The sequence below is a fragment of the Hypoxylon fragiforme genome (assembly GCF_022984875.1).
Source record: "Hypoxylon fragiforme strain CBS 206.31 chromosome Unknown GGS25scaffold_1, whole genome shotgun sequence".
In the NCBI taxonomy this organism is placed as follows: domain Eukaryota; kingdom Fungi; phylum Ascomycota; class Sordariomycetes; order Xylariales; family Hypoxylaceae; genus Hypoxylon; species Hypoxylon fragiforme.
Window position 1 is genome coordinate 266,648 of NW_026054756.1, and position 22,989 is coordinate 289,636.

The window sequence follows — 22,989 nt, forward strand, 5'->3', positions numbered from 1 at the left end:
TTGATTGATTGAAATGGCTTTACGACAAATGCAACAAACAGAGATGAAAGATCACGACAACTGACCTAATGAACAATAACAATATTTCCTTTCGTTCTTTTTTTTTTTTTTTATTCGTATAGTTACTATACAAGTCTTAGTAATACAACTTATACAACTTGATTCAGTGAGATTCGATTTGATTTGACTACACTTCCAACACACCTATCTATCTATCTATCTATTCGGCCTTGAGTAGGTACTTCGTATATCATCGTGAGTTCCTAAAGCCCGGCTTACCCTACCCCCTTAATGATAGAGTAGAGGGAGCATGTGCAATATCCAGCCTACAACCTATCGATATCCCTCCCCAAAATGCCTCCCCAAAACCCACTCTACCTACCTACCTAACCTAGGTACCTACCTACCTACCTACCTACCTACCTACCTGGGAGGCACGAGAATATCCTCTATTCATTCACCCTGACCCTCAATAATCCAGCCCGCATATCTAGGTATCCGTGTGTGTGTAGCACCTTGAAACCGTTAAGGGTTCTTTTTTTTTGGCGTACCTACATACTCAGGAACGCGGAGTCCAATGGCTTGGTTCTTGGTTCGTATCTTTTTCGAGCCGCCCCCTAATTACCTAGGGGTAGGTAGGTGACTAACCTAGTAGATTCAGCCTCCCTTGTGTTACTTATATCTAGCTACCCAACTAACCCACCTACAGTACATACTAGGTATTGTACCTACCCAACAGTTTAACTACTTATGTAGGTAGGTAGGTACTCACCATCAGGTAACCGTCTTTCCTCCCTGTCCCCCCCCTCTGCCCTCTGCCCCTACATACCTGCGAAATCCCCTTTCTTTCTCAAGCATGAAATAACGAAACACCGCTAAGGATTGAGTAATGGAGCCGCGATATATGAACGGTGGAATTCCATACACACACGTTCGTTACCTCACTAACGTAGTATCTCTGAATATAATCTACCGAGAATGAATTCCATCCACCTGAGCAAATGGGTAGCAAAGGAAATGAATCTGGAACGAGACGATACACATGTGTCGTAGGAGATAGGTGAACGATGAATATCTATCATGGAAGTAGATAGGTACGTGTATATATATAGATATATATAGATCTAGTCCTATTACTCCCATTCATTCCCATCCGTCACTACCTATCTATCTATACATAGACTACCATTTCATTTGGATCTTCCTCGATATCCAACTCCGGTCTACCCTCTATTCAACTCCTCTATCTATCCTAATAGACTTTTTTTTTGCCACTCTACTCTACTCTACTCTACTCTACTGCACCCTCTATACCCCTCTATTAGAAGCACGCCAGCTTACTTGCCAATTATACACCATACCAATAACCTAACAAGCCACAATGTTCGTCTTCGTACTCCTAATGCTACCGCTATGCGGAATGGCTCTTGTACAGGAGAGGTACGCCCGTGTCTCCGTCATCCGACTGAAGAGGCAGACAGCAAGCTGCGATCAGATGTATGGACCCGGTGCAGAGCCGTGCGGCGGTGAAGGAAGTAACTATTGCTTCAACCCTACTGTTGGCCAAGTGAGTGGTCACCCCCAAGTCGCTGAAGCATTGCGAATGATGCTGACCAAAAAACTAGTCGTGCTGCGCAATAGACAGGGGATTTTGCGACACTGGAAAGTATTGCGCGCCTGTTGCTGGCTTTTGTTGCCTCGAGGTACGTACTTGATATTTCCAGCTAGGAAGTTTTGATCCGGTTCAATGTTGCTAACGATCCTCAGGGGGAGGACTTGGCGACTTGCGCACAAAACGCCGGCTTTACTCTTCCCAGCAATTCAACTACACCACCCACAACTGATCGTGTACCGGCTGATGTGACTTCAATGGCTGGCCCTACGGTGACGGTAGTCCCCTTTCTTGATGCAACATCAACACCAATGCCAACGCCATCTTTGGATGATATGCAAAACAGACCAACGCCATCGTCAGATAATATGCAAAATAGCACATGCTCATTCACAATACCCTCGCCCAATTCGACGACATCGAGACCCACCACCATTTCGAACATAAATACGAAGACCAATACGACCGTACCATCTGTAGTAGAGGTGTCTTTCGGAAGGAAACGAGTTAACCCTGTATCTAGGCGGATGTTAATTGTGGGAATAGTCTGCATTTTGACCATGTTCGTCTGAGACGATTCTGGGGTGTCGATGATCGTTGGCAGGAGTGAATCCTGTCGTGACTGGATGAAGGACCCGGGGTCAAAAGCAAAGCAAGCCCATATATGGTTGAAGGGCTTGTACCGTTGTGTAGATAACTGGGCACTATTTGCTAAGATCCGTCGAAGGACTACTTTTAATACGCTGGGCAGCCTTCTTTGGCGCGCTGAAAGGCGCCGGAGAAGAACTCTTGCATAGCAACATAATGATAGAGAATTCCACCAAGTACAGCAAGCTATAATTCATGTTAGAAAGAAGTTTTTCATGTGATTGGACGAATGGGCGTAGGCTCTCTACTTACATGCCAAAAATTGTGCGCATTGCCGCAGTAGTCGAACGCCCCGGGGTACCATCGTTCCGGAACTTTACTGGCGTAGATGCAAGCTCCAAGAACATAAACGAAAAGGGATTTGAGCAGGTTAGAACCAGTGTAGAACTCAAGTGCCCAAGCCGGTCCTCGTGTCAGAACAATTTGGAAAATTGGCATAAAACCTGTTGCACCCAATCCGACGAAGAAGCCTACCCTCAGCCATGCCATATCTTGCGCGTTGAACTTGGGATGCCAAGGAAGGATGGTGCCAGCAATTCCCAATACAGCAGTTGCCGTAATGTATGTCCATCGACTGATAGGCTCACAGTAGAAGGCGGTGTACTCCGTGGTCATAATGGAAGCCGCAATGAGCAACGAGATACCGGTGTAGTCTATGCAGGCGAAGCGTTCCATCAGAGTCTGATCTGCAACGCAGTTCATTGTGTGCCAAATGGTACTGCAGACCAAGCACTTGCAAGCCGCAAAGAAAAATACTGCAGCAATGAAAACATCCATCTTCGAGTAAAGTGAGAAGTTTGCTGATGTGGGATAGAAATAGAAGGCAATAGATAAGATCAAGATCAAGCCCAGGGCGTGAGACCAGATATTTACAGTCTCATTCGAGACGCCGAACATTGAGCGGACACAACCGATCTTGGACTCCGTAAATCGGTAACCACCAAGAATATGAGGGTTGATCCTCCAGGGCACGGGTAGCTCATCGTATTTGATAAGGCCTTTCTCTCTGGCACGTGTAATAGCCCTCTGTACATGTTCCTCGACAGATTCAGCAGCGCGTCGGGCCCTCACGAAACCATCGTCCATGACTCCACGAGCCCGCTCTAAACTCTCGTCTACAACCCTTCGACCTTCGTCCATGAAGCTCCCTGCAGCATCTGCGGCATTCGCAAACCCTTGATCTTTGAACTTTAGGGCTCTAGTCTCGAAGTCTGTGAGCATCCCGTCTAGGAGCTCGACACCAAGCCGAGCTTTGTCGTTCATCGATCCAGCAGCGTCCAGCGCTTCGTGGTATCTCGTCTCCAAGGTTTCGACCATAATCTGCAGTCGCCGGCGTCCAGCACCAATGACTTCTTCCGACACATGCGAGCATCGTTCCCGTACTGCTTGCAAAGTGGCAAATGTCTTAGATATACTAGCATCGAGGTCGATAAGGTCGCCACACCCCTCAAGGTACTCCAGTCTCCTCTCTAGTTCTGAAAGGAACAAGTCCACCTGATTTTGTTAGAACAGGGGCTATGGAAACTCCCAGATACAAGAACACAAACCAACCTTCAATAGCAAGCCTTCTTCCCCGTCCATGATCTGCTGAACTATGGAGTGTCTTCTCCGAGGCATAAAGGAGGAGTGCCGTCTATGTCGAAGAGGTCGGGTATCCGGGTCAGCCGTAGCGGAAGTTCTAGCACCAGAGTGATCTGGGTGAGCTCCAAAGGCGAACGAAGAGGCGCAAGACATGGTGGAGGTAGTGAGAGGTTAGGAATGTAGGCCGTATGCTGTATATAAACTAGTAAAGTGTTGACTGCCAACTAATAAGCCAAGTGCTTGGGCAGTTGTTCTACGTTGTCAGACGCCGTTTTGCAGGGAATAAGCGTTACCCCTCGACGATGTACAGGGCGATTATCTAGCTGATTGGCAACCAAGGTTAGTATTGGGCCACGGAGGGACGATGCTTGTCAAAGATTGGTTCCTAGAAATGCTTGCTGTACAATGGCAAAAAAGAGAGGATAGTTCAGCTTTTTCGACTTTCACATGTGGGAGGTAATGGTTGTTATTGGTTGAGGAGAGAAGTTAGGTAAGTAAGATGTGTATGGAAGATGTGTATGGTAGGTATGCTACATTTATCAAGGGAGAAAACAGCGCGGAGCAGGCGGAAAGTATGTAAAGCGCATAGTAGCAACTAATCTTGGCACTTTTAATGGTAATAAGGTGAGATCGGTCATTCAACCTACATATCTGACAATATGGTAGGGGTTCAATGTTGAAATTCCCCACAATCAACTACTATGCCGTACTACTAGTAGTAAAGAGCTGGTCATTGTAACGGATCCCGCTGAGCTGATTAGATACATAGTAGGCTTAGCTGATAACTGATAGGAACTTCAGCTATGCCAATCTAAGAATGCCCAGACTTTTTTTTCTTACTTTTTTGGTGTGAGATTGCGGCAACTTGCCAGCAAGATTGAATTTTTTAAACCCCACCTAATCTCCCCAGGCCGTTTTATTTACCAATCATGAATAATTATTCATGTCTCAAGACGCCGGTAACGGTGAGTGAATTAATCCGGAGATCCATTTATTTCCAATTTGGATTCCGTTCCGTCAACCGATTCACCTTTCCAAAACATTGAAAGCAATCGTTGAGCATGACCCTTGCAAAACATGACAAGCTTTTGATTGGTCACTAACTATTAGTCTATCACTCCAAGAGTCCAACAGTCAACTACAGTACTACTACTATGCAGTAGTACGTATTGTGGTGCATCTTACATCGTACATCGTACATCGTACATCGCGAAAACATCTATACTGCATACTTCGTATTAATTCGCATCTTCATTCAAAACTTCACAACCCGAAATACGATCCCCAGACAAAGCACATCGGCAGTTATCTTGCTTCGGGTCGGACTATTATCCTTGCAATATCTCGGTCTTCTAAATACCTCCATCACAATGGCGATCAATGATATTGTCACCGATCCGAATCTATCAACCGTGCTTGATGCCTCCCGCGATACCCGTCTACAAGCATTGAATCTTGTAGACCAAATAGCCGCAGCCGGTCCTATAGATGCTGCTTCCACCGAAGCCCAACTTGAGATCTCCAAGCAGCAGAAACTCCTCATAACCAACCTGGCCCAACTCCGCGGCTTCCACCGAGCAGCCTACTTTGGCGCACGCCAGACCAAATCCCAGACATCCGAAGCACGCCAGGAAGTCGACCGCCTGCATCTGCAACTTCAAAATCTGTACTACGAACAACGATATCTGCAGGGGGAAATTACGGCTTGCGAGTCATATGAGTCAGTGCCCGGAAAAGTTCTGGCGCGTGAAGTCTCTGCGCTTGATGCAATCTCCACATCCACATCTTGCCAACCTCTTGGACCGACTAGAGATTCCCAGTGGGAAGAACTGTCCGTCTTATGCAACTTCATGTCAAGCGACCTCGCGTCAAGCGACGATTTTGATAAAGACCAATACAAAAAGCGGATGACCGAACTTGCACAGGCGCTAATAAAGAATAGCCATACTTACCAACAGCTTCCGCTTATTCCTCTCGAGGAGTTTCTGGCACTAAAGCCCGAGCATGCGAACGACGACGAGAACACCCTCATGATTGCGCGAATCGAACACGAACGAAGCGAGCGCGAGGGACTAGAGCAGAAGCGTAACGAGTTTCTTAAGCGAAAACAGAAGCTCATCGCCGACAACAAGAAGAGAAAAGACGATCTCGCGAACCTGGATAAAGAACTTGAAAAGTTCATCGATGTAGGTCAATCCGGAAAGGTCTTATATATATTATCTTGCTCATACGTAACTAGGCTGCCAAACCGATCCAGAAGCTATTCGACAAGAACGTTTAACTCGCGCAACCAGACTTAAAATTTACATGCTTCGCGAAATGAGGCTATCGTAGTACTGAACTTTTTGGTGGTCCCGGCTTCTAATAAGATAATAATAATACCGAACAAACCGGCGAACAACCCGGCATATGAGGTGAGCAGACCCTCGGAAGCTCAACACATATTGCCATTCTCCTACACTTCCTCAGTCAAGATGGATTGATTAGGGTCGGGACGCTCCCCCATGATATTGCAGGAATAAAGATTCCTTGACCATGGCAGGAGTATGACAGAGGCACAGTAATGCAGAGGATGGCCTATCGAGTATAGCCATCCTCATTTAAAACTAAGGCTCAGCTCAGTTATATGAGAGAGGGTGGGTTTCTGATTGTTGGACCAATGCGCTTGCCGAACTTGATGCCTAATACCAAATCGTGATCGGACTTTTTCGCAGGTCGGAGGCGATTAAGGGAACGGGTTTGACAACACCCATGACACGATTTGTCTGGCACCCAACGTCATAACTCGGTACCTACTTCCGAACTAGTTTCGCTGACACGAATCTGGGGTTGAAGTTCTACCATGGACTGATATCTCCATATGAAGTAGATATTTGGAACAATAGATTCGATTGTCACGATCAAGGTTAGCTTGATGGCACGTGTGGAATGTTGAATGTGAAATGTAAGAAAACGAGCACTCGTGCCCCATTTCCAATTTGTCGTGGGGATGGTCGACTAGATAGAGAGGATTCGATGCCATAGCTCATTGGGACGTCACATTCCTGAATACGACCTGTCCGCAAAGCATAAAATTGAAGGTAACTAAGCTGTCATGATTACCTATCAACCGAGTACTTACCGACTACACATGTAGTTAGCTACATATGTATGCCATACATTGTACAGTATACCTGGTTTACAACTAATGTTATGTACACTTCCCCGGCAAGCATTGCCCGAGTAATGCCACAAAAATGATATATCGAACTGCTGTCACTAAGCCATGACACGGCTAGTGTGGTTATACTTTTACCGCACTCCCGTCGTATGGGAACTGACAGCTCCGATAGAGTAGGCAGAGATCCTGCACAAAAAAAAACTTATTATTAATATGAGCAAAGAAAAGAGACCTGCCTACATATGTACATATTTCCGAACGCGTGTTTATTGGCCCCCCGCTAGCATTAAACGCGTAGCGGTGAATTTTTTTCTTTCTTTCTCCAATTTCTTTTTTTTTTTTTCCCCAATCACGCTTCTTGCGTAGTCTGCTCCGAGTGGACAGGACGCGAACTTGGGAGAAGGTGAAAGGAAAAGGAAAAGGAAAAGAAGAAAAAAATCTACATGTGGCTGGCTTTCCTGATCTAAAACTAACTATTACATAATAACTAACGTACTACAAAGGTTGTGGCCAAAAGTTTAGACCAAGATATATTTCTGCCCTATAGTGTGCTATTCTTTTTTGGGCCTTTATTAATAATAGGTATATATTTAACGTCAAATCCTCCATAACCTTTAAAAGTATAGCATCTTATAGCATACTTAAGCGCTATAATGTGCTATAAACTTAAAGCTTTTAGTCTTAAACAACCTTAAATTATTATATAAATATTTATATTAATTTAATAAAGAAAAAGATTACAAAAATTTCTATTATTAAATATATTAGTTCAATAACGTAATAGCATATTTAATATTTATTAAATAAATTTATAAGGTTTTATAAGTAGGTAAGTATGTTAGTGATGATATTTCTTATAGTGGTAGAAAAGTGGAGGAATTGTAAGGCTAAGGTATATCTTGGTCTAAACTTTTGGCCATAACCTTTGTAACTAACTTTAGGTGAAGCTAGCATCTACGCGTTGGTTGCACCCGAAAGACGCGGGACCGGCTATCGACGAAGCACGACCCGAACTTTTTACATATCATGTAACTATGTAACTAACGGTTAACCGTAGTGTGTAATCTCCATCTATAATATCCTTACCGACATCCATCGCCAAGGAAGGGACAATTGCGATGGGATTGATTTACGTTATTTCGATACGCCTTGCCGGGGGGGCACATTTTGGGGGGGGGAACCAGAACAAGGACCCCTATTTCGGGGTTACCTGTGTAGGTAACGCAAGTACCTAGGTTAGACAGGTAGTGGCGGCATTAAAAAACCCCAGACCGTTGAAAATTACTTATATAAATTTCGAATGTTAGTTAATTACATGTTAGAATGTATGAGAATAAAAAATGGTTCCCCCCCCGGAAAGGGTTATGGTAGTTGAGAGAGTGATAATGGACTGGGTTTTTTATGTTATTATACGCGGATCCCCCCGAGTTCCCCTTTGTTTATTAGTTAGGGTCGGGATGCTGGGATAAGGCGGCAGGGGGGGTTGAAGAACACCGTCTCTTACAGAGTGCACTATGTAACTTCTCTTCCCTCTAGTGTTAGTTAAGACTCAGAGTCTGAGAGAGGAACCCCCACCACCCCCCCTTATGTATGTAGATTCATACATAGTTATGTACTAGCGTGGGCATATGGCTATACTACCTACCTAATAGTAGTTACCTGGCATTCAATAATCGATTTGTAGAGTGAGTGTACGAAACAAAGACAGGAAGAAAGAAAGATCTCTTATTAACTCGATCGATAAAAACCTGCCAGCGATGCTCTCGCGAAGCGTTTCTCTTGGGAGCCACTCACTACCTAGGACCTAGGGTAGTCAAGAAAAATAGACGAGGCAAGAATTGAGAAAAGCTGAACCGCCCCCCCGTTCGTACTACCTAACCACCTAACTACATTTCCAACCTAGGTAACCTAAGCTACTGCAATCTGGGCCAAGAAAGTCACGAACTGAACGGCTCTAGAGCCTTTTGCATCTACCAGGTATATATATCTACATACACTACACTAGCTAGGTAGGTGATGTATCTAGTTATACGGTTTTAGTTTACCGGATCCCAGATCGACAACTTGTGGGGCAGGTAATCTCGACTGACAAATAAACGTGGGTTGTGGTGTTTCCGAGTTAGCCAATCAGAAATGCCCGAGCCGCATATTAAATTAGCCCGCACTGTCGCACTCTGCAACTTTTTTTTTTTCAAAGTGGCATCCCTTCATACATATGTGTATGTACCTACATATATATGTAGTAATATCCTAGTTATATGTAGGTATGTATGTACGTAGCAGCTTCAATGTTCCTGTGCATATGGGTATGGTTATGTACGTACATAGATAGTTACTTGCCTCATACCGCAAGGACTCAGTAATACTAAGTAGAGAGGAGGGGCGCGTTTACTGCTGCAGATTGAGGATCATGTGCCATTGGAATAGCCAAGACGAGGTCATCTCTTTTTTGAAGATATCCACAGGCCACTGGCTGGACTTGGACGTATGTGCCTACATGTAGGGAGGTAATCTTGGTACACTACTCCTAACGTTCCCTTTCACCTGTACTATGTAACTACATGTGCATGCCTACTTCAAGGTTGCCCTTACGTAGGGTTTCTGAGTTGGCGGCCTCCACACTGTCTTGCTGTATCAAAGATAGTTATGATATGGGGATGATACCTAGTACACATGTGCATGCAAGTAAAAGGAAATAAAGAAGAACAACAATCGAATATATCGAACATAAAGAGAAAAAAACCAAACCCGAATGCATTGAAATAGGATCAACAACAGGGATATCTCTTTGAAAGAGAAGATGTTTCAAGATGGGTTTGTCGGCAGTTAGAGAAATGCGAAGTTCTGGTAACTACATAGGTCAGTTCTTTTAAGTTCTAACAAGAAAAAGAAAGAAAAAGCAAAAAATGGAAAACGAAACGAGACAGTATCAGAGTGCTACTTTTGGTAATTCGAGTCCCAGATGCGCATTTCCATTCGCGAGGGGTACAGCACCGTCAGTAAAGCACTGTGTGCCAAATTGTGTGCCGCTAGCAGTGCTATGCTATGTATGTACCGTACCTAGGGTAGTAATGGCTACAAAGGCTGCAAGGTTGAGGCAGAACATGCCTCTAAGCAGTCTGAAACCTTGTCAGCTTGCACATAACTATGTACCTACTAGGTAGTACTGGACCACTACTGGTACCGTAGTATGTACTAACTACCAAGTACATATGTATGTGTGTCTTAGAAGGCGCACGCACAGATCTTAGCACGAAGGTGCTCAGCATTGGCAAGATACAAAGCGTTTAAACTGTGGGTGCATGAGAATGAATTTGAATTGGTATCGGAAATTTGAAATTGCAATTAACCGAAATATATCGTGATATAATTCCCGAGTCATCTACCTAGAATCCTAGATATTCAAATATAGGTACAGTACCTACTACTAGTAGTAGACAACTTCAAGTTGAAGTATGCAGTTATGTAAGAAGATCAAAAATAGTATAGAAATTGAAAACGTGGCCATGACGAAGTTGTTGACGATACACTTCTCACCCTCGCCTAATCTACCTAATCAGCACCAGGCGCGATTGCGGCGCAGGGGCAAGCTGATGACTGATTCCAGCAGAAGCGAGTCCGATGGTGAGGGGAGGATGACGAACCCTCAAGTCGGCAGTGCGTGGCTAAACAAGGAACAAGCCACCGTGGCCCGCGACATCAGTTCGACGCCTATGGGCTAATGGGCTATGTATGCGCCTGCATGCACGAGTGATGTCGAGCTGCATAAAAAAGAGCTTCAGCAGCAAGGGCCAAGCAGAAATTTATGTACGAAACTGGCCAGCTACTTCTGTACAGTAGCGTCGGTGCAGTCTTAGCGCCTCCTTTTAGCAGGACTGGCTCGGCACGAATATGCACTTGAGCTAATCCTTACCTGCTCTACAATCTTAGTACGCCGAATCGATAGGTATCCAGGGAGCGGAAATGCCACACCATGGCTGAGGCGCGGGGAAACTCTCTCATAGCCTCATAGGCGGCATAAGCAGCACTCGAAACATATCTACCCAGAGAGGCGTTTATATGTCAGCACTGAGTATAACTTAACTAACCGTTAAGAATTAGTTTGTAACAGAACCCCCCATCCCATAAGAGCCAAGGCAAGGAGGATCAGACAGGTGTGAGTACATAATATGTAGCACGGCAGAACTTGAAGCGGGATCGACACAGGCTGACGAAAGGTGTACTGGAAGTTCTCGAGGGTGAGTAGGTAAGTAGAGAAAGGGGAGCTTGTAGCACAATGGCGGTATACCTACCTAGGTAGGTACCTAATTATATGTATGTAGGACCTAGGTTGATAGTCATGTATGTACCTAGGGTTAGGGGTGCGGTATGCGGTCTGCAGTCTGCGGTCTGCGGTCTGCGGTATGTTGTATGCTACCTACAGTCAGATGGTGACGACATCACGGAGTATGTACACACCACTAGGATTTGTCTAGAAGCCGATTTTGGTTGTATGGGTGCATGCATACCTCTCGGCAAGATAATCAGATGCTTAAAGGACGGTTATCCGCCATCCACACATCCCACTACTATCCCACTACTATCCCACTATCCCACTCGCCCACCCGTACATCTTTTGTATGTGTTCCTGTGACAACCAGAGACGGTCAAGTAAGTTAGCAAGTACCTAAGTAACTCATCAATGATAGGATTCAGAGAAGGAGATGTATCGCCATAGTGACGACCGTAAGCTATTGTGAGATCCAACAAGATTCATATGTCATTCCTATAGCGTGGCACTAGACAAAGGCCAAAGGACGTCGAGATATTAGTCGAGATATTAGTATGCATGTATAGCCCTGGGATAATATGTAGACTATGTAAAGTGTACATATGTAGATTCGATAGGAGAGATTGACTCGCACAGCCAACAATCATTGATTGATGAGCTCATCAGCCCTAGAGGCGGGATGGCTGTGCTGGTACAAACCTTGGGGAAGTACAGAAATACATCAATAGTCACCGGTACATTTTATGTACATGGTAAAACATGTCACTGGATGTACCCCCTGCGTAAAGTGACAGGTGAACACTGAATTTAAGTTATTTAACTCAATACTTAACTACACAGTACATGCATACTATTCTACTAGAGGATTACCTATGGATAGTTATGCTGACATGAAATTACTTGGCTGCCTATTTCCACCGTAAATGCATCCACGATGCTACAATACGGTGAATGTCACTAAGGTAGGCATTTCATACATACAATTTGATACAATAGTAGGTAATTATTTAATCGATATTTGTAGTAAAGTCAGTAACCTAGGCATATACGTGTAGGATGTAATACCTTAGTGATTATACCAAGGTACGTGTTGCTAACTATAGAATCTTGGATCATCGGCTTACATACTATGGATGTAGAACAAAAGAGTGATTCACCTCCAACCAACATTGTTCCAAGGTTCCGAACTTTGACCTTCGGAGGACAAGCCAACAATGAATCCTATCAAATGATGTAATGGAGAAACATAGAAGGTTTTCGCCAGCCCCCAAGTGAAAGGTGCCGACTATGAACTCAAAGGCAGTGCCACCCACTGGCACTGCTGGACCAGTTTATATTGGCTGGGGTGTAGTAGTAGTGTAGTATGAACATTGAATGTACTGTAATAATGCAATGTAACATTGAGTAGGTAGGTACTAATGTATGTATCGCCTTTTTCAATTGATGGTCATTGTTCCTATTAGAAGGTTAGATGCATCTCGTACCTGGCTTCAATTAAAGCGTAAGCCATCGAATACTATGCTACATATCTGAATGGTAGTGGGCTAAAAGACAACCTTTCAGGAACGCTTGCAATCAATCAAGTCAAGGCCATGACAGATACATCATTGACAGCTAACGCATAGCCTACTAAGCACTTAATAAACTTAATAGTTAGATTTACTATTATGTATGTAATATATTAGCATTGAACGCGGCTGAAGAAACTAACCTAGTGAGACTTGAAAAGTTGGTATTGTATTAGTATTACATACATACATAGTTACATACATATAGTACTGTCACTGGTTCGAGGCGTAAAAAGAACGCACCTTCAAGTTTGAGATTAAATAGGTGATATGCATGTATCGCGCCTACTTTATTACTCTAAATGCATTTACTAGGTATTATATTATACCTAGGCAGTGGTAGATGTGGGTGTGTGATACCTAAAAGTCGCACAAGACAGGCTTGGTACGCCTTGTCCCTGCGATCCTTTGTTAGCTGATTTCCATCTGGCCAATTGAATAATATCGTGATCCGCGTGCTATTCTAGTGCTGAACAAACACTTGCTTTATCGCTCACTTGGTTGCATAAAAAAGGGCAACTACGATAAACTATATAACTACATGTAGGTAACAATTCAATACTAGGTAGCCTTACTAGTTGTACAATACAATACATACTCCGTACTACAGGCAGTGAGTAATAGCTTATACAGACTCAGTAAACCAGACATCCATAGTACATACATCCATAGTGTGTACCCATTTGATACCTACACATGCATACCTAGGTAGGTACCTAGGATGTAATGTAGTACCAAGGAGAATCAGCAGCCACAAGCCCCAGAAAGCCCCATAACTATAACCACAACTAGCAGCACTAGGCCACACTAAGGGTGTTTGGGCCCATGCTTTAACGTGCCAGGTGCTGGAAATATCCTAACGGGAAGGGGTACTTTACCTACGTAGTTAGGTACTGTCCACATTGGGGCGCAGAATCCCTACACATCTAATTTCTCGTCGTACTAAACAAGGCTCCCCTTTTCCCTAATTGTTATTACCTTCATGAGGTTTCAACCTAGTAAATTTCCAGCTCTCCCCATTTTCCCTGTCCACTGTCCACTGCCTTGCCAATTACTATCTAGCTCTTTTTTTCTTTTTTCTTTTTTTTTCTTTTTACCTTTAGTTACCTCTCTCTTCGACTTTTCCTCCTTTTCCCTTCCTTTACTCTTCCCACCCCAGTATTGCAACCCAAGAGGAGAGAGAATATTACTCAGGTAATAATTGTGCAGTAGTGCACGAAGCATCTCGCGTTCTTGAGAGTGAGAGAGAGCTTGAGATCGTCTGGTCCCCAGCCCCCCTCCTCATTCCCTCTCTTCTAACCCCCTGTTCCCACTCAAAGTCCTTCCTTGTGTTATCTTTTTCCGAATCACTCCTTCATCCTCCTTTTTTTCTATTCTTTTTTTTTCTTCCCCTATTCCTCATTCCTTGACGCCGACTCCTCATACCTTCACTCCTTTTTCCATCTCTCCACCTAGCCTGCGTCACCCTGGCTTGACAAACCTCCACCGAGGAATCATTGAGCACGTCGCCGCCATCATGTCGCTCTTCGTCTGGAGCTCGAGGAGAGTGGGAGGGTTGGCCATGCTAATGACCTTGGCCCTCAGCTATTGGGTTATCACTAAGGAAGCAGCTGCATCGCGATATGACTACAAGTATATGCAACACGTTCACCAAGAGTCATTGACCAGGCCGCCGGCTCATATGCTTATTCCATCCACCGAAGGAGCTGGCTACTGGACCGTCATTTTCACCTATTATGCCCTATTAATTCACTTCCTGGTTTTCGCTTTCCCCATGCGTTCTTGCTGGGCTATGTTCGATATCACTCGAGGCTTAAAGAAGGCTGCCCGAAGCAAGTCGCTGAAAGATTTTAAGCTCTCCCACCGTCGCCGCGGGTCGTCTACTTCTCTCTCCAGCTCTGAGACATTGACTTCCTCCAAGGAGGATTCTTTGCCTTCCTCGGCTACTAGCAGCGAAGCTGGCGATATTGAAACCGATTTTTACAACGACGGTGATTCCGAACCTAATAATGTTATTCATGCTATTGTTATTCCCAATTACAAGGAGGAGGTTGATAGTCTGAGGGAAACACTGGATGTCTTGGCATCCCACCCCCAAGCTCGGAATTCCTATGATGTAAGTTAACTTTCCCGTGGAGTGGCAATTGGGGATGGAGTCAATTATGCTTGCAACGTACCAAAAAAGAACGACAAACTACGAAAAAAAAAAAAAAAAAAAAAAAAAAAGCAATGAACAAAACCACCTTGCCCTTCAATTTGCTGGAAAATAAACAACGCATGGGACTAATTCAATAAATTTTTAGATCTATCTTGCTATGGAACAGCGCGAACACAATGGCGAGCTCAAGGCTATGAATCTTATCCAGGAATTTGTCAAGAAGTTCCGCTCGATCGACTTTACGCTCCATCCGTCTGACATCCCTGGCGAGTCGCCTGGAAAGGGTAGCAATCTAGCATGGGCTGCGCGCAAACTTAGTGAGAGATATCCTTCGCAAATCAGGAAGGATGTAATTGTCACTGGAATTGATGGTACGTATACTTGATCCCAAACTCAGCTCTGCCGTGCCGTCAGAATTTATACGGTATTAATACATCGTGGGGGAATGTAAGCTAATCTGAACTTTGAATGACATAGCCGACAGCCATCTGTCGCCTAATTATTTCGCTTTGCTTTCCAACATGCACACTACGCACCAAGAGACCGCACCCACCACTCTGTACTCTGCCCCCATCGTTTTCGATCGCAATGCCCACGCCGTTCCTGCTATTGTGCGAGTGGCCGATATTCTATGGGCTTGTGGTGGTCTATCTGGCCTTTACAATGGTTCCACTATCGCTCCGCCTACCTCTGTTTACTCCGTTCCTCTTGTGTTGGCCGACCGCGTTGGAGGTTGGGACTGCGATTCTGAAGCTATTGGCGAGGATCTACACATGTACCTGAAGTGTTTCTTCGCCCTCAACGGAAATTTGACCGTCCGAACTATCATGAGTCCCGTCAGTCAAAGCAATGTCAAGGGCGACGGCGGTGTAGGATACCACGGACTCTACAATGATATGCGAGCTCGTTACAAGCAAGCGCTACGACACATGTGGGGAGCTCTCGACAGCGGCTTTGCTATTAGGAAATTCGTGGAGCTTTGGCAAGAGCGAAAGCATACTGCCAGAGCTTTCCGACCGCTCCACATTGCCCTGTAAGTCTTGACATAAAACTACCGCAGCCAGGGAAGAGCTAACAATGAATAGAAACAACCCCACCGACTCGTATATCACGCAGACTCAGCTTGACATGAACCCCGAACAGACTCTCGAGAGCGCGATCTTTTCTGATGTTACCTCCGACACTCTAAAGGAACCTGATTGGAAGCGAATTGTCTTCTTATTCCACCGACTTTTCGAAGCTCACTTCTTACCACTCCAGATGACGATCCTAGTCATTGCTTCCACCTTGTACATGTGGGTTACTGATGGTAACGGAGATCCTCATGGACTTGGCTGGATCTTTACTCTTTGCAACGTTTTACGAACCGCTGGCTTTATGGAAGTCGTGTTATTGATGTTCTTATATGAGCGATTCCACAAGATCTGCGCCGCCACTCGCGAGAGGGAAATGCACGAAGCTGGTCTCGCGAAGGGAATGTGTTTCTCTCACCGTGAGATTAAGAAGAACTACGTCGACTATATGATGGCGCCCCTCGTCGCACCGTTGTATGGTGCTATTCCGACCGCCCAGGCTCAGATCATGCACTTCTTCACACTTGATCTAGTATACACAGTCAGCAAAAAGGTCACACGGCAACGGGCCAAATCCATAATCGCCACTGTAATGCCTTAACGACTGAGCTGTTTTTTGACTTCCTTAATATTCGTTCAGGCCGACTATCGAGATGGTCGGGTCTGCTACACCCTTTTTCGATTCTCCAACCCGTTGAAGACCGGCGAAGTAACGTTTTCTGACTTTTTTTGAAAGAAGCTCCAAGGAGCGTGTGTAAATAGAGGACATGATGTTGATATGCATGGCATCGGCATTGGCATTCTAGATACGGGGACAGTTTTCAGGGCTCACGGAGTTCTAGGAGCACTACGCGGGAATGAGATGTTATTCCTGCCGGCATTCGTTTACGCGGCAAGAGAGCGGCCACGAAAAAAGAGCACAGCTCAAGACGGTCGAGATCGACTCGTCGAAGTCGAGAGACGCATTTGTCCGATTGGGGGACGGGCTAGCCCAGCAAGGACGACGATGATACGGGTTCACGATGGAGAGAAACTCGAAGTACCTAATGCGCAAACCTAGCCCGGTAATATCTAATAATGATGTACATAAGACAAGAGCAGCCCTCCGACGAGGGTGGTGGAGATGAGGAGCAGCTCGGCGATTGAGAATAGTTGTCAAGCAGTACTCTTGAAGCTTACAACAATAAATGATAAATCGTATTGCTCTACAATCAATCAAATAACGAGAACTATTTTATGATACTGTGACTATTAGATTTCTATTTGCCAGATACCGGAGTGAAGTAATGAAAGGTGCCCTACAACTTGCATGAACATGTAGTATGCGTACTGTACATTCCTGGCCGGTCTATTATACCAATTGAAGTCACTCGATTCGGATTTGACGGTTTGTAAATGGAGTAGCAAGAACATAAGGAAAGCCTTAATGAATAATATTGTAAAGAGAGTCAGCGAGATACTTGAGAGTGGATAGGTTCACTGGGTTATAAGAGCTCTCATCAAATTCAAATTCGAATACGCGTCCCGTCCCGAACTACATACGTAAGATTAATTGGCCATTCTACTTACATGCGCCCTTTACTACTACATATGTACCATGTATTGGGTTATACCTAGTACCTATGTAGGTAGGTAGATACAATACGTATGTAGGTGCCTGATCTGCACGACGGTAGGTATGTATGTAGGCATCATATTGACTGACCTCCGAGGCAGGTCGGAGTTCATCATCAGTAAGCGGTCAATTGACCAATGGTATTACACCGTTTCGTTGGAGATACCCCGGTTTTTCTTTTTCTTTTTCTTACCTAGGCACTCTCCCGTTGTCCCGAACTTGGAGGGTTTCAGTCAGTCAGTCCGACTGGCTTCGGGGAAAGAGCTTGGGGCGGTGGGTTTGATGGGCCTTGGAGGTAGGGTAGAGAGGTTGATGGGGGTGGAGGGAGGGAGGGAGGGAGAAAGGTAATACGGGGTTTGTGTTGTGTTGTGTTGTGTTGTGTTGTGTTGTGTCTTGCGTATACTATATGTCTATAGGGGTAGAGTAGGCGGGATCTTGAGGGTATAAGTAGGGAGGTAGATAGCCGTTCTCTTGCCAGATGAGTTGAAGTTGAAGAGCATCGCTTTACTTTGAGGTCTTTGAGAACTATTTGATTATCTACCTACCTACCTACCTACCTACCTACCTACTCATCTTCATATCGGCCTATTCGCCTTTTTTTTATTTACCTACCTACTGCTACCCATTACATTACCAGTGTGTTTGTGTGAGAAAAATTCAAGACAAGATGTCTGGCCAAAACAAGAACCAAACGACTATCAAAGTCGGCGTCCTCATCACCAGCGAATGCCAGCTTCTCGATACGGCATCCGTCGATGTCATAGGAAGTATGGGCCGTGAATGGTTAGTTGGTCCGCAAATCTCCCCCCTTTCTACATTACATTATGTTTTGAGTTGTTGTGTCGTTCGAGAGCTAACGTGATGGTGTTGGCAGTATGTCACTATCTACATTTCCCAATTTCAAGGAAATCTACCTGACCTATCTGTCACTCCCCTTTCCCTTCCGAGGCATCGAAGGGCCTATTTTGGGAAACCAGATATCCAACACTAGGTATAGATCTTGGGGATACACATAGGTAGCTAACAATGCCCTCAGATTTGAGCTTCTTTTCCTCGACCGCCCCCCAGCCCGCCATCATCCCGCAGGCCGTCGTCGACCTCGCGCCCTCAGTGCAGATCCGCTACATCGGGTCGGTGCGCGCGGGCGAGCCGATCCAGCTGACGGCGAACATGTCAATCACGGCGACGAACCACTACAGCGACCCCGAGGTGGCGCCGGGCCAGCTCGACATCGTGCTGATCCCCGGCCCGGACCCCTTCGTGCCCGTCAAGCCGGGCATGGTCGAGTGGCTGCGCGCGCAGGGCGCGGTGCCGGGAACCGACATCCTGAGCGTGTGCACGGGTATTTTTGTTTGTGGCGACGCCGGCCTGCTGAAGGGACGGGAGGTGTGCGGGCCCCGCGGGCTCCAGGATATGATTCGCGCGAGGGGGTATGGAGAGAAGGCGCTGGTGGGCGACAAGTATCGGTGGACTCAGGATGGGAATCTGTGGAGCAGTGGTTTGTTATGCCCCTTTTTTGGAACACGTTCCCCCCCCCCCCTGGATGAAGAACATCACATGGCTAACATCGTGTCTCCCCACCCTCCCGTACAGGCGGCGTAACCAATGGCAACGACCTCGTGGCAGCCTACTGCCGAGCCTCCCCCAAGTTCCCGAGCGAGATCGTGGAGATCACGTGTGAGAACATTGACGTGGGTGATCGTCCCCGCGAGTATACCAATGGTAAGTCAGGCCTTTTTTCCAGCACCTACCTAGCTAGCTATTTAAGATGTTTGATGTGTTTTGTGCCTGGCTAATGTGGTTGCCCTTCCTCCTGGGGGGTGGTGCGCAGAATTGACATTTCCGGAGATAATTAAGAAAATTGTCGAGGCTGCTGCTAGCAAGGCTACCTAGGTACTGTATCTTAGGATGACAATTGAGATTTGGTTATTTGCGAGAAGTGGGTGGCGATAATGAAGGATGGTGATCATCGATGATGGGACTCCTCCGCTCAATGACATAGACTGGAAATTATAGATATTATATATATAGAGAGTGAGAGAGAGGAAGTTTGAAAAGGCAATCACATTTGTGCAATATAAACTTGACTTGATGTGTTTGCGTCGAGTCGGCTATATATAGCCCGAGACATGCTGGAGCATTATATCATTATATGGATGCTAGAGTTTTGTCTAACACAATTAGACCGTTTCGCAGTTTTCGATACATATGTTAATCAGCAGATAATTTGTTGTTGTTGCACGAACTGCTGGTAAGCCATTGGATTGGCTCCATCAAGAGAAATAGCTGAAGGTTAGTAGTTTAGCTGCCTAGTAGGTGCAGTTACCGGCTGCTAAATGCACTAAAATCTTCTACCGGTAGTCTGAAGGGTCCAGTGTAGATAAGCTTGTTTTTTGCTGTAGTTTCTCCTTATCAGCAAAGGCGGTAAGACGTTTAGAGCGAATCAAGTGGGGTGTTACTGCGGCGGATTTTTTTTTCCCAATGTAAAAAAAAAAAATTTGGAGACAGCAAGCACGAGTTAGCAAGCTACTAGGCAAACGGGACATTTACTCGACTCTTTTTTTTTTTTTTTTTTTTTTTTTTTTTCCTTCTTCTGCTACCTACCTTCTTCCTTCCTCTCGAGTCGCGTTCAACATCCTTTTCTTTCCTCACAAAAACTTTTCTTCTTCATTCTCCTCGAATTATTTACGAGGTACAAGTCTATCTTGTTGTAAAGAAAATAGACTTATTCACCCTCTTAATTCGATCCCGCATCGAAATATTTACACCTTTTTTCTACTTGGTACCCAGTCACAACTCAATTCACGATGGTTGTTCTACCTATCGCCCTCTATGGGCTCGAGGTCCCCCCTCACGGCGGTTTGGTCCCTAGCATTCAGGACGAGGGCATTCCTGGCGCTGCTGTAAGTATTTCCTTCTCTAATTATTACCATGGAATCTATCCTTTCCCCTCTACCAATGGACCCATTTGCGACGCAGATGCTACCAATCCCCATCGCTGCGCTTCCTATCCTGCGCCTCAGCCTTAACTTTCAGCCAATCGCTAACATGTATCTTCAAGTTTCGCATTACCATGGCTGCTATTGATCCATCGGAGGCCCCCGAAGCTGACGCTGATGGCAACATCCCCAGTGTCCCGCGATCCACCCTTAAGATCGTTCGCAAGCTCCCTTCCATGGACGATGAGCTTGATGAAGAGTATCTAAACCAGTTGATGGGTGTCGATTCATCCGACGAGGAAGATGATGATGAAGCTGATTCCGACGATGAGCCCAATGGCGGCCCCAGTGACCCTTCCAAGTCCAAGAAGGCTAAGCAGGAGGCTGCTCTTAAGAAGCTAATCCAAGCTGCCCAAGAAGAGGAGGACTCTGACGAGGAGATGGTTGATAGCAGCGCTAAGCCCAAGGCTAATGGTAAAGCCATCAAGAAGGGAAAGGAGCCCGCTACTTCTAGCGATGATGATGATGACGACGAGAGCATTGACTCCGATGAGTGGGAGGCCGACCAATTCGTCGTCTGCACCCTTGACACCGAACGCGTATGTATTCCTTGTATTCAACTCGGGCCTCGATCCTATCAGATGCTAACATAACTCAAGCACTTTCAACAACCGCTCGATATCACCATTGCCCCCAATGAGGAAGTCTACTTCGTTGTCAAGGGTACACATACCGTTGCCTTAACTGGCAACTACGTTGTCGACACCGAGCAAGATTCCTCTGAAGACGAGGATGACGAAGACTATGACTTGGAGGGTATGGACGAGTATGATTCTGAGGGCTCCGAGGTTGACGAACTTGATAACATCAAGGATCCTCGCATTACCGAGCTTGATTCTGATGATGAAGAGCAAGCCCCTAAGCTAGTTGCAGCTGAGACCAAGAAGGGCAAGAACAAGCGCCCTGCCGCCGATGAGACGGAAGGCTTAGACGATCTGATGGCCAAGTCTGCGGAGACCAAGCTCAGCAAGAAGCAGCAAAAGAAGCTCAAGAACAACAAGGGCGAGGCCGTCGACGCCAAGGCAGAAGCTGCTAAGGACGCTGCCGCCAAAGGTGACAAGAAGGTTCAGTTCGCTAAGAACCTGGAGCAGGGACCCACTGGTTCGGCGGCAGCAACTGAGAAGGGAGCTACCCTCGGTGTGAAGGTTGTTCAGGGAGTCACTATCGATGACCGCAAGGTTGGATCGGGCCGCGTTGCGAAAAAGGGTAGCAAGGTCGAGGTTCGATATATTGGCAAGCTTCAAGATGGCAAGGTCTTCGACGGTAAGTTTTGAATTTTGTGGTGTATGGTGTTTGGTATTTCGATAATTGCTAACTTGAGATTAGCCAACAAGAAGGGAAAGCCTTTCAGCTTCTCGGTCGGAAAGGGTGAGGTGATCAAGGGATGGGATGTCGGAGTTCAGGGCATGTCCGTCGGTGGTGAGCGTCGTCTCACCATCCCGGCCCATCTCGCCTACGGTAGCAAGGCCCAGCCTGGCATTCCCGGAAACAGCACGTTGGTCTTCGACGTCAAGTTATTGGCGATCAAATAAGTGCACAAAGTTCCCCCGACGATGTTTCCTTGATATTTCCTTGCGCACAGATATCACTCTGGCTGTACTCTAATCTGGTCGTTTCGGAGAATGTTCCGGTATGGATTGCTCGTGACAGTCTTCTAATCATGCGCTGTAAGGTCTCCGACCTGCGCAAATCTGCGAGGATCTGGCGTCTCAGTATGTAGGCGCGGGAAGCAGATTGTTGTCATAAGGGATGACGAGGTCTACGTTGCATAAGAGGCGTAATAAAAATCGTGGATTTCAGGGAGGTTGGCTATCCTCTCGTATAAATGTTCCATAAATTTCTGCAGGTAGTTATAACGCTATCGGATGAACGAAAATTGCCCCAGTCTGCCTGTACTTAGTGATGATTGATGCGTGGATGCTTTCTTTATATTACTATGTAAGTACTGTGTGGTATGTTCTTACCCAGGTTCGTTACGTAGATCCGGGCAGTTGCTAGACTTCAAGGAGTGAATCAAAGTAAGAACTACCTATCCATGAACAAAGTAAAAGTCCTCGGCTGCTCTGTCCTAGTCTTCCTAAAGACAAATAGGGGAAGGGAAGTCACTAACCTACATTATAACTACATCCAAGGGCAAGTGGGCAATTTACTAAAGTACTCAAATAAAATTTGAAATCAACTCCTTGAAAATATTACCCTTTTCATCATCACCATCATCATTTAATTCCCAAATTAGACACCTCTACAAGATATCAAGTAGATGGTCACCTGGGCCCCTATGCTGTACTCATTCGATCAGGGCCCG

General features: G+C 45.7%; 7 protein-coding genes across 7 annotated transcripts; 6 read left to right on the forward strand and 1 right to left on the reverse strand.

The window, feature by feature from the left end:
* The first annotated feature begins 1,341 nt into the window (after positions 1-1,341).
* Positions 1,342-2,448, forward strand: GGS25DRAFT_4024 (uncharacterized protein). The gene is made up of 3 exons (XM_049258433.1): positions 1,342-1,567; positions 1,626-1,703; positions 1,768-2,448. The coding sequence occupies exons 1-3, from the start codon at positions 1,382-1,384 to the stop codon at positions 2,182-2,184; spliced, it is 681 nt and encodes a 226-aa protein (XP_049120872.1). The 5' UTR covers positions 1,342-1,381; the 3' UTR covers positions 2,185-2,448.
* Positions 2,043-4,701, reverse strand: GGS25DRAFT_4026 (HlyIII-domain-containing protein). The gene is made up of 3 exons (XM_049258435.1): positions 3,812-4,701; positions 2,513-3,754; positions 2,043-2,446 (listed from the first exon to the last, which is right to left on the reverse strand). The coding sequence occupies exons 1-3, from the start codon at positions 3,992-3,994 to the stop codon at positions 2,348-2,350; spliced, it is 1,524 nt and encodes a 507-aa protein (XP_049120873.1). The 5' UTR covers positions 3,995-4,701; the 3' UTR covers positions 2,043-2,347.
* A 78-nt stretch (positions 4,702-4,779) lies between these two features.
* GGS25DRAFT_4053 (Fms-interacting protein-domain-containing protein) lies at positions 4,780-6,383 on the forward strand. Its single transcript, XM_049258459.1, has 4 exons — positions 4,780-4,806; positions 4,952-5,561; positions 5,784-6,027; positions 6,081-6,383. Exons 2-4 carry the CDS (start codon positions 5,212-5,214, stop codon positions 6,120-6,122), a joined length of 636 nt encoding a protein of 211 aa, XP_049120874.1. The 5' UTR covers positions 4,780-4,806; positions 4,952-5,211; the 3' UTR covers positions 6,123-6,383.
* Positions 6,384-13,840: 7,457 nt separating this feature from the next.
* Positions 13,841-17,317, forward strand: GGS25DRAFT_467657 (glycosyl transferase family group 2-domain-containing protein). Its single transcript, XM_049259011.1, has 4 exons — positions 13,841-14,955; positions 15,143-15,368; positions 15,475-16,030; positions 16,083-17,317. Exons 1-4 carry the CDS (start codon positions 14,356-14,358, stop codon positions 16,669-16,671), a joined length of 1,971 nt encoding a protein of 656 aa, XP_049120875.1. The 5' UTR covers positions 13,841-14,355; the 3' UTR covers positions 16,672-17,317.
* A 724-nt stretch (positions 17,318-18,041) lies between these two features.
* On the forward strand, positions 18,042-19,266 carry GGS25DRAFT_467659 (uncharacterized protein). Its single transcript, XM_049259012.1, has one exon. The coding sequence runs from the start codon at positions 18,353-18,355 to the stop codon at positions 18,545-18,547; it is 195 nt and encodes a 64-aa protein (XP_049120876.1). The 5' UTR covers positions 18,042-18,352; the 3' UTR covers positions 18,548-19,266.
* Positions 18,630-19,689, forward strand: GGS25DRAFT_4163 (class I glutamine amidotransferase-like protein). Its single transcript, XM_049258526.1, has 2 exons — positions 18,630-19,183; positions 19,279-19,689. The coding sequence occupies exons 1-2, from the start codon at positions 18,712-18,714 to the stop codon at positions 19,479-19,481; spliced, it is 675 nt and encodes a 224-aa protein (XP_049120877.1). The 5' UTR covers positions 18,630-18,711; the 3' UTR covers positions 19,482-19,689.
* Positions 19,690-20,183: 494 nt separating this feature from the next.
* Positions 20,184-22,719, forward strand: GGS25DRAFT_467660 (uncharacterized protein). Its single transcript, XM_049259013.1, has 4 exons — positions 20,184-20,588; positions 20,747-21,223; positions 21,284-21,947; positions 22,011-22,719. Exons 1-4 carry the CDS (start codon positions 20,493-20,495, stop codon positions 22,214-22,216), a joined length of 1,443 nt encoding a protein of 480 aa, XP_049120878.1. The 5' UTR covers positions 20,184-20,492; the 3' UTR covers positions 22,217-22,719.
* The last annotated feature ends 270 nt before the right edge of the window (positions 22,720-22,989 follow it).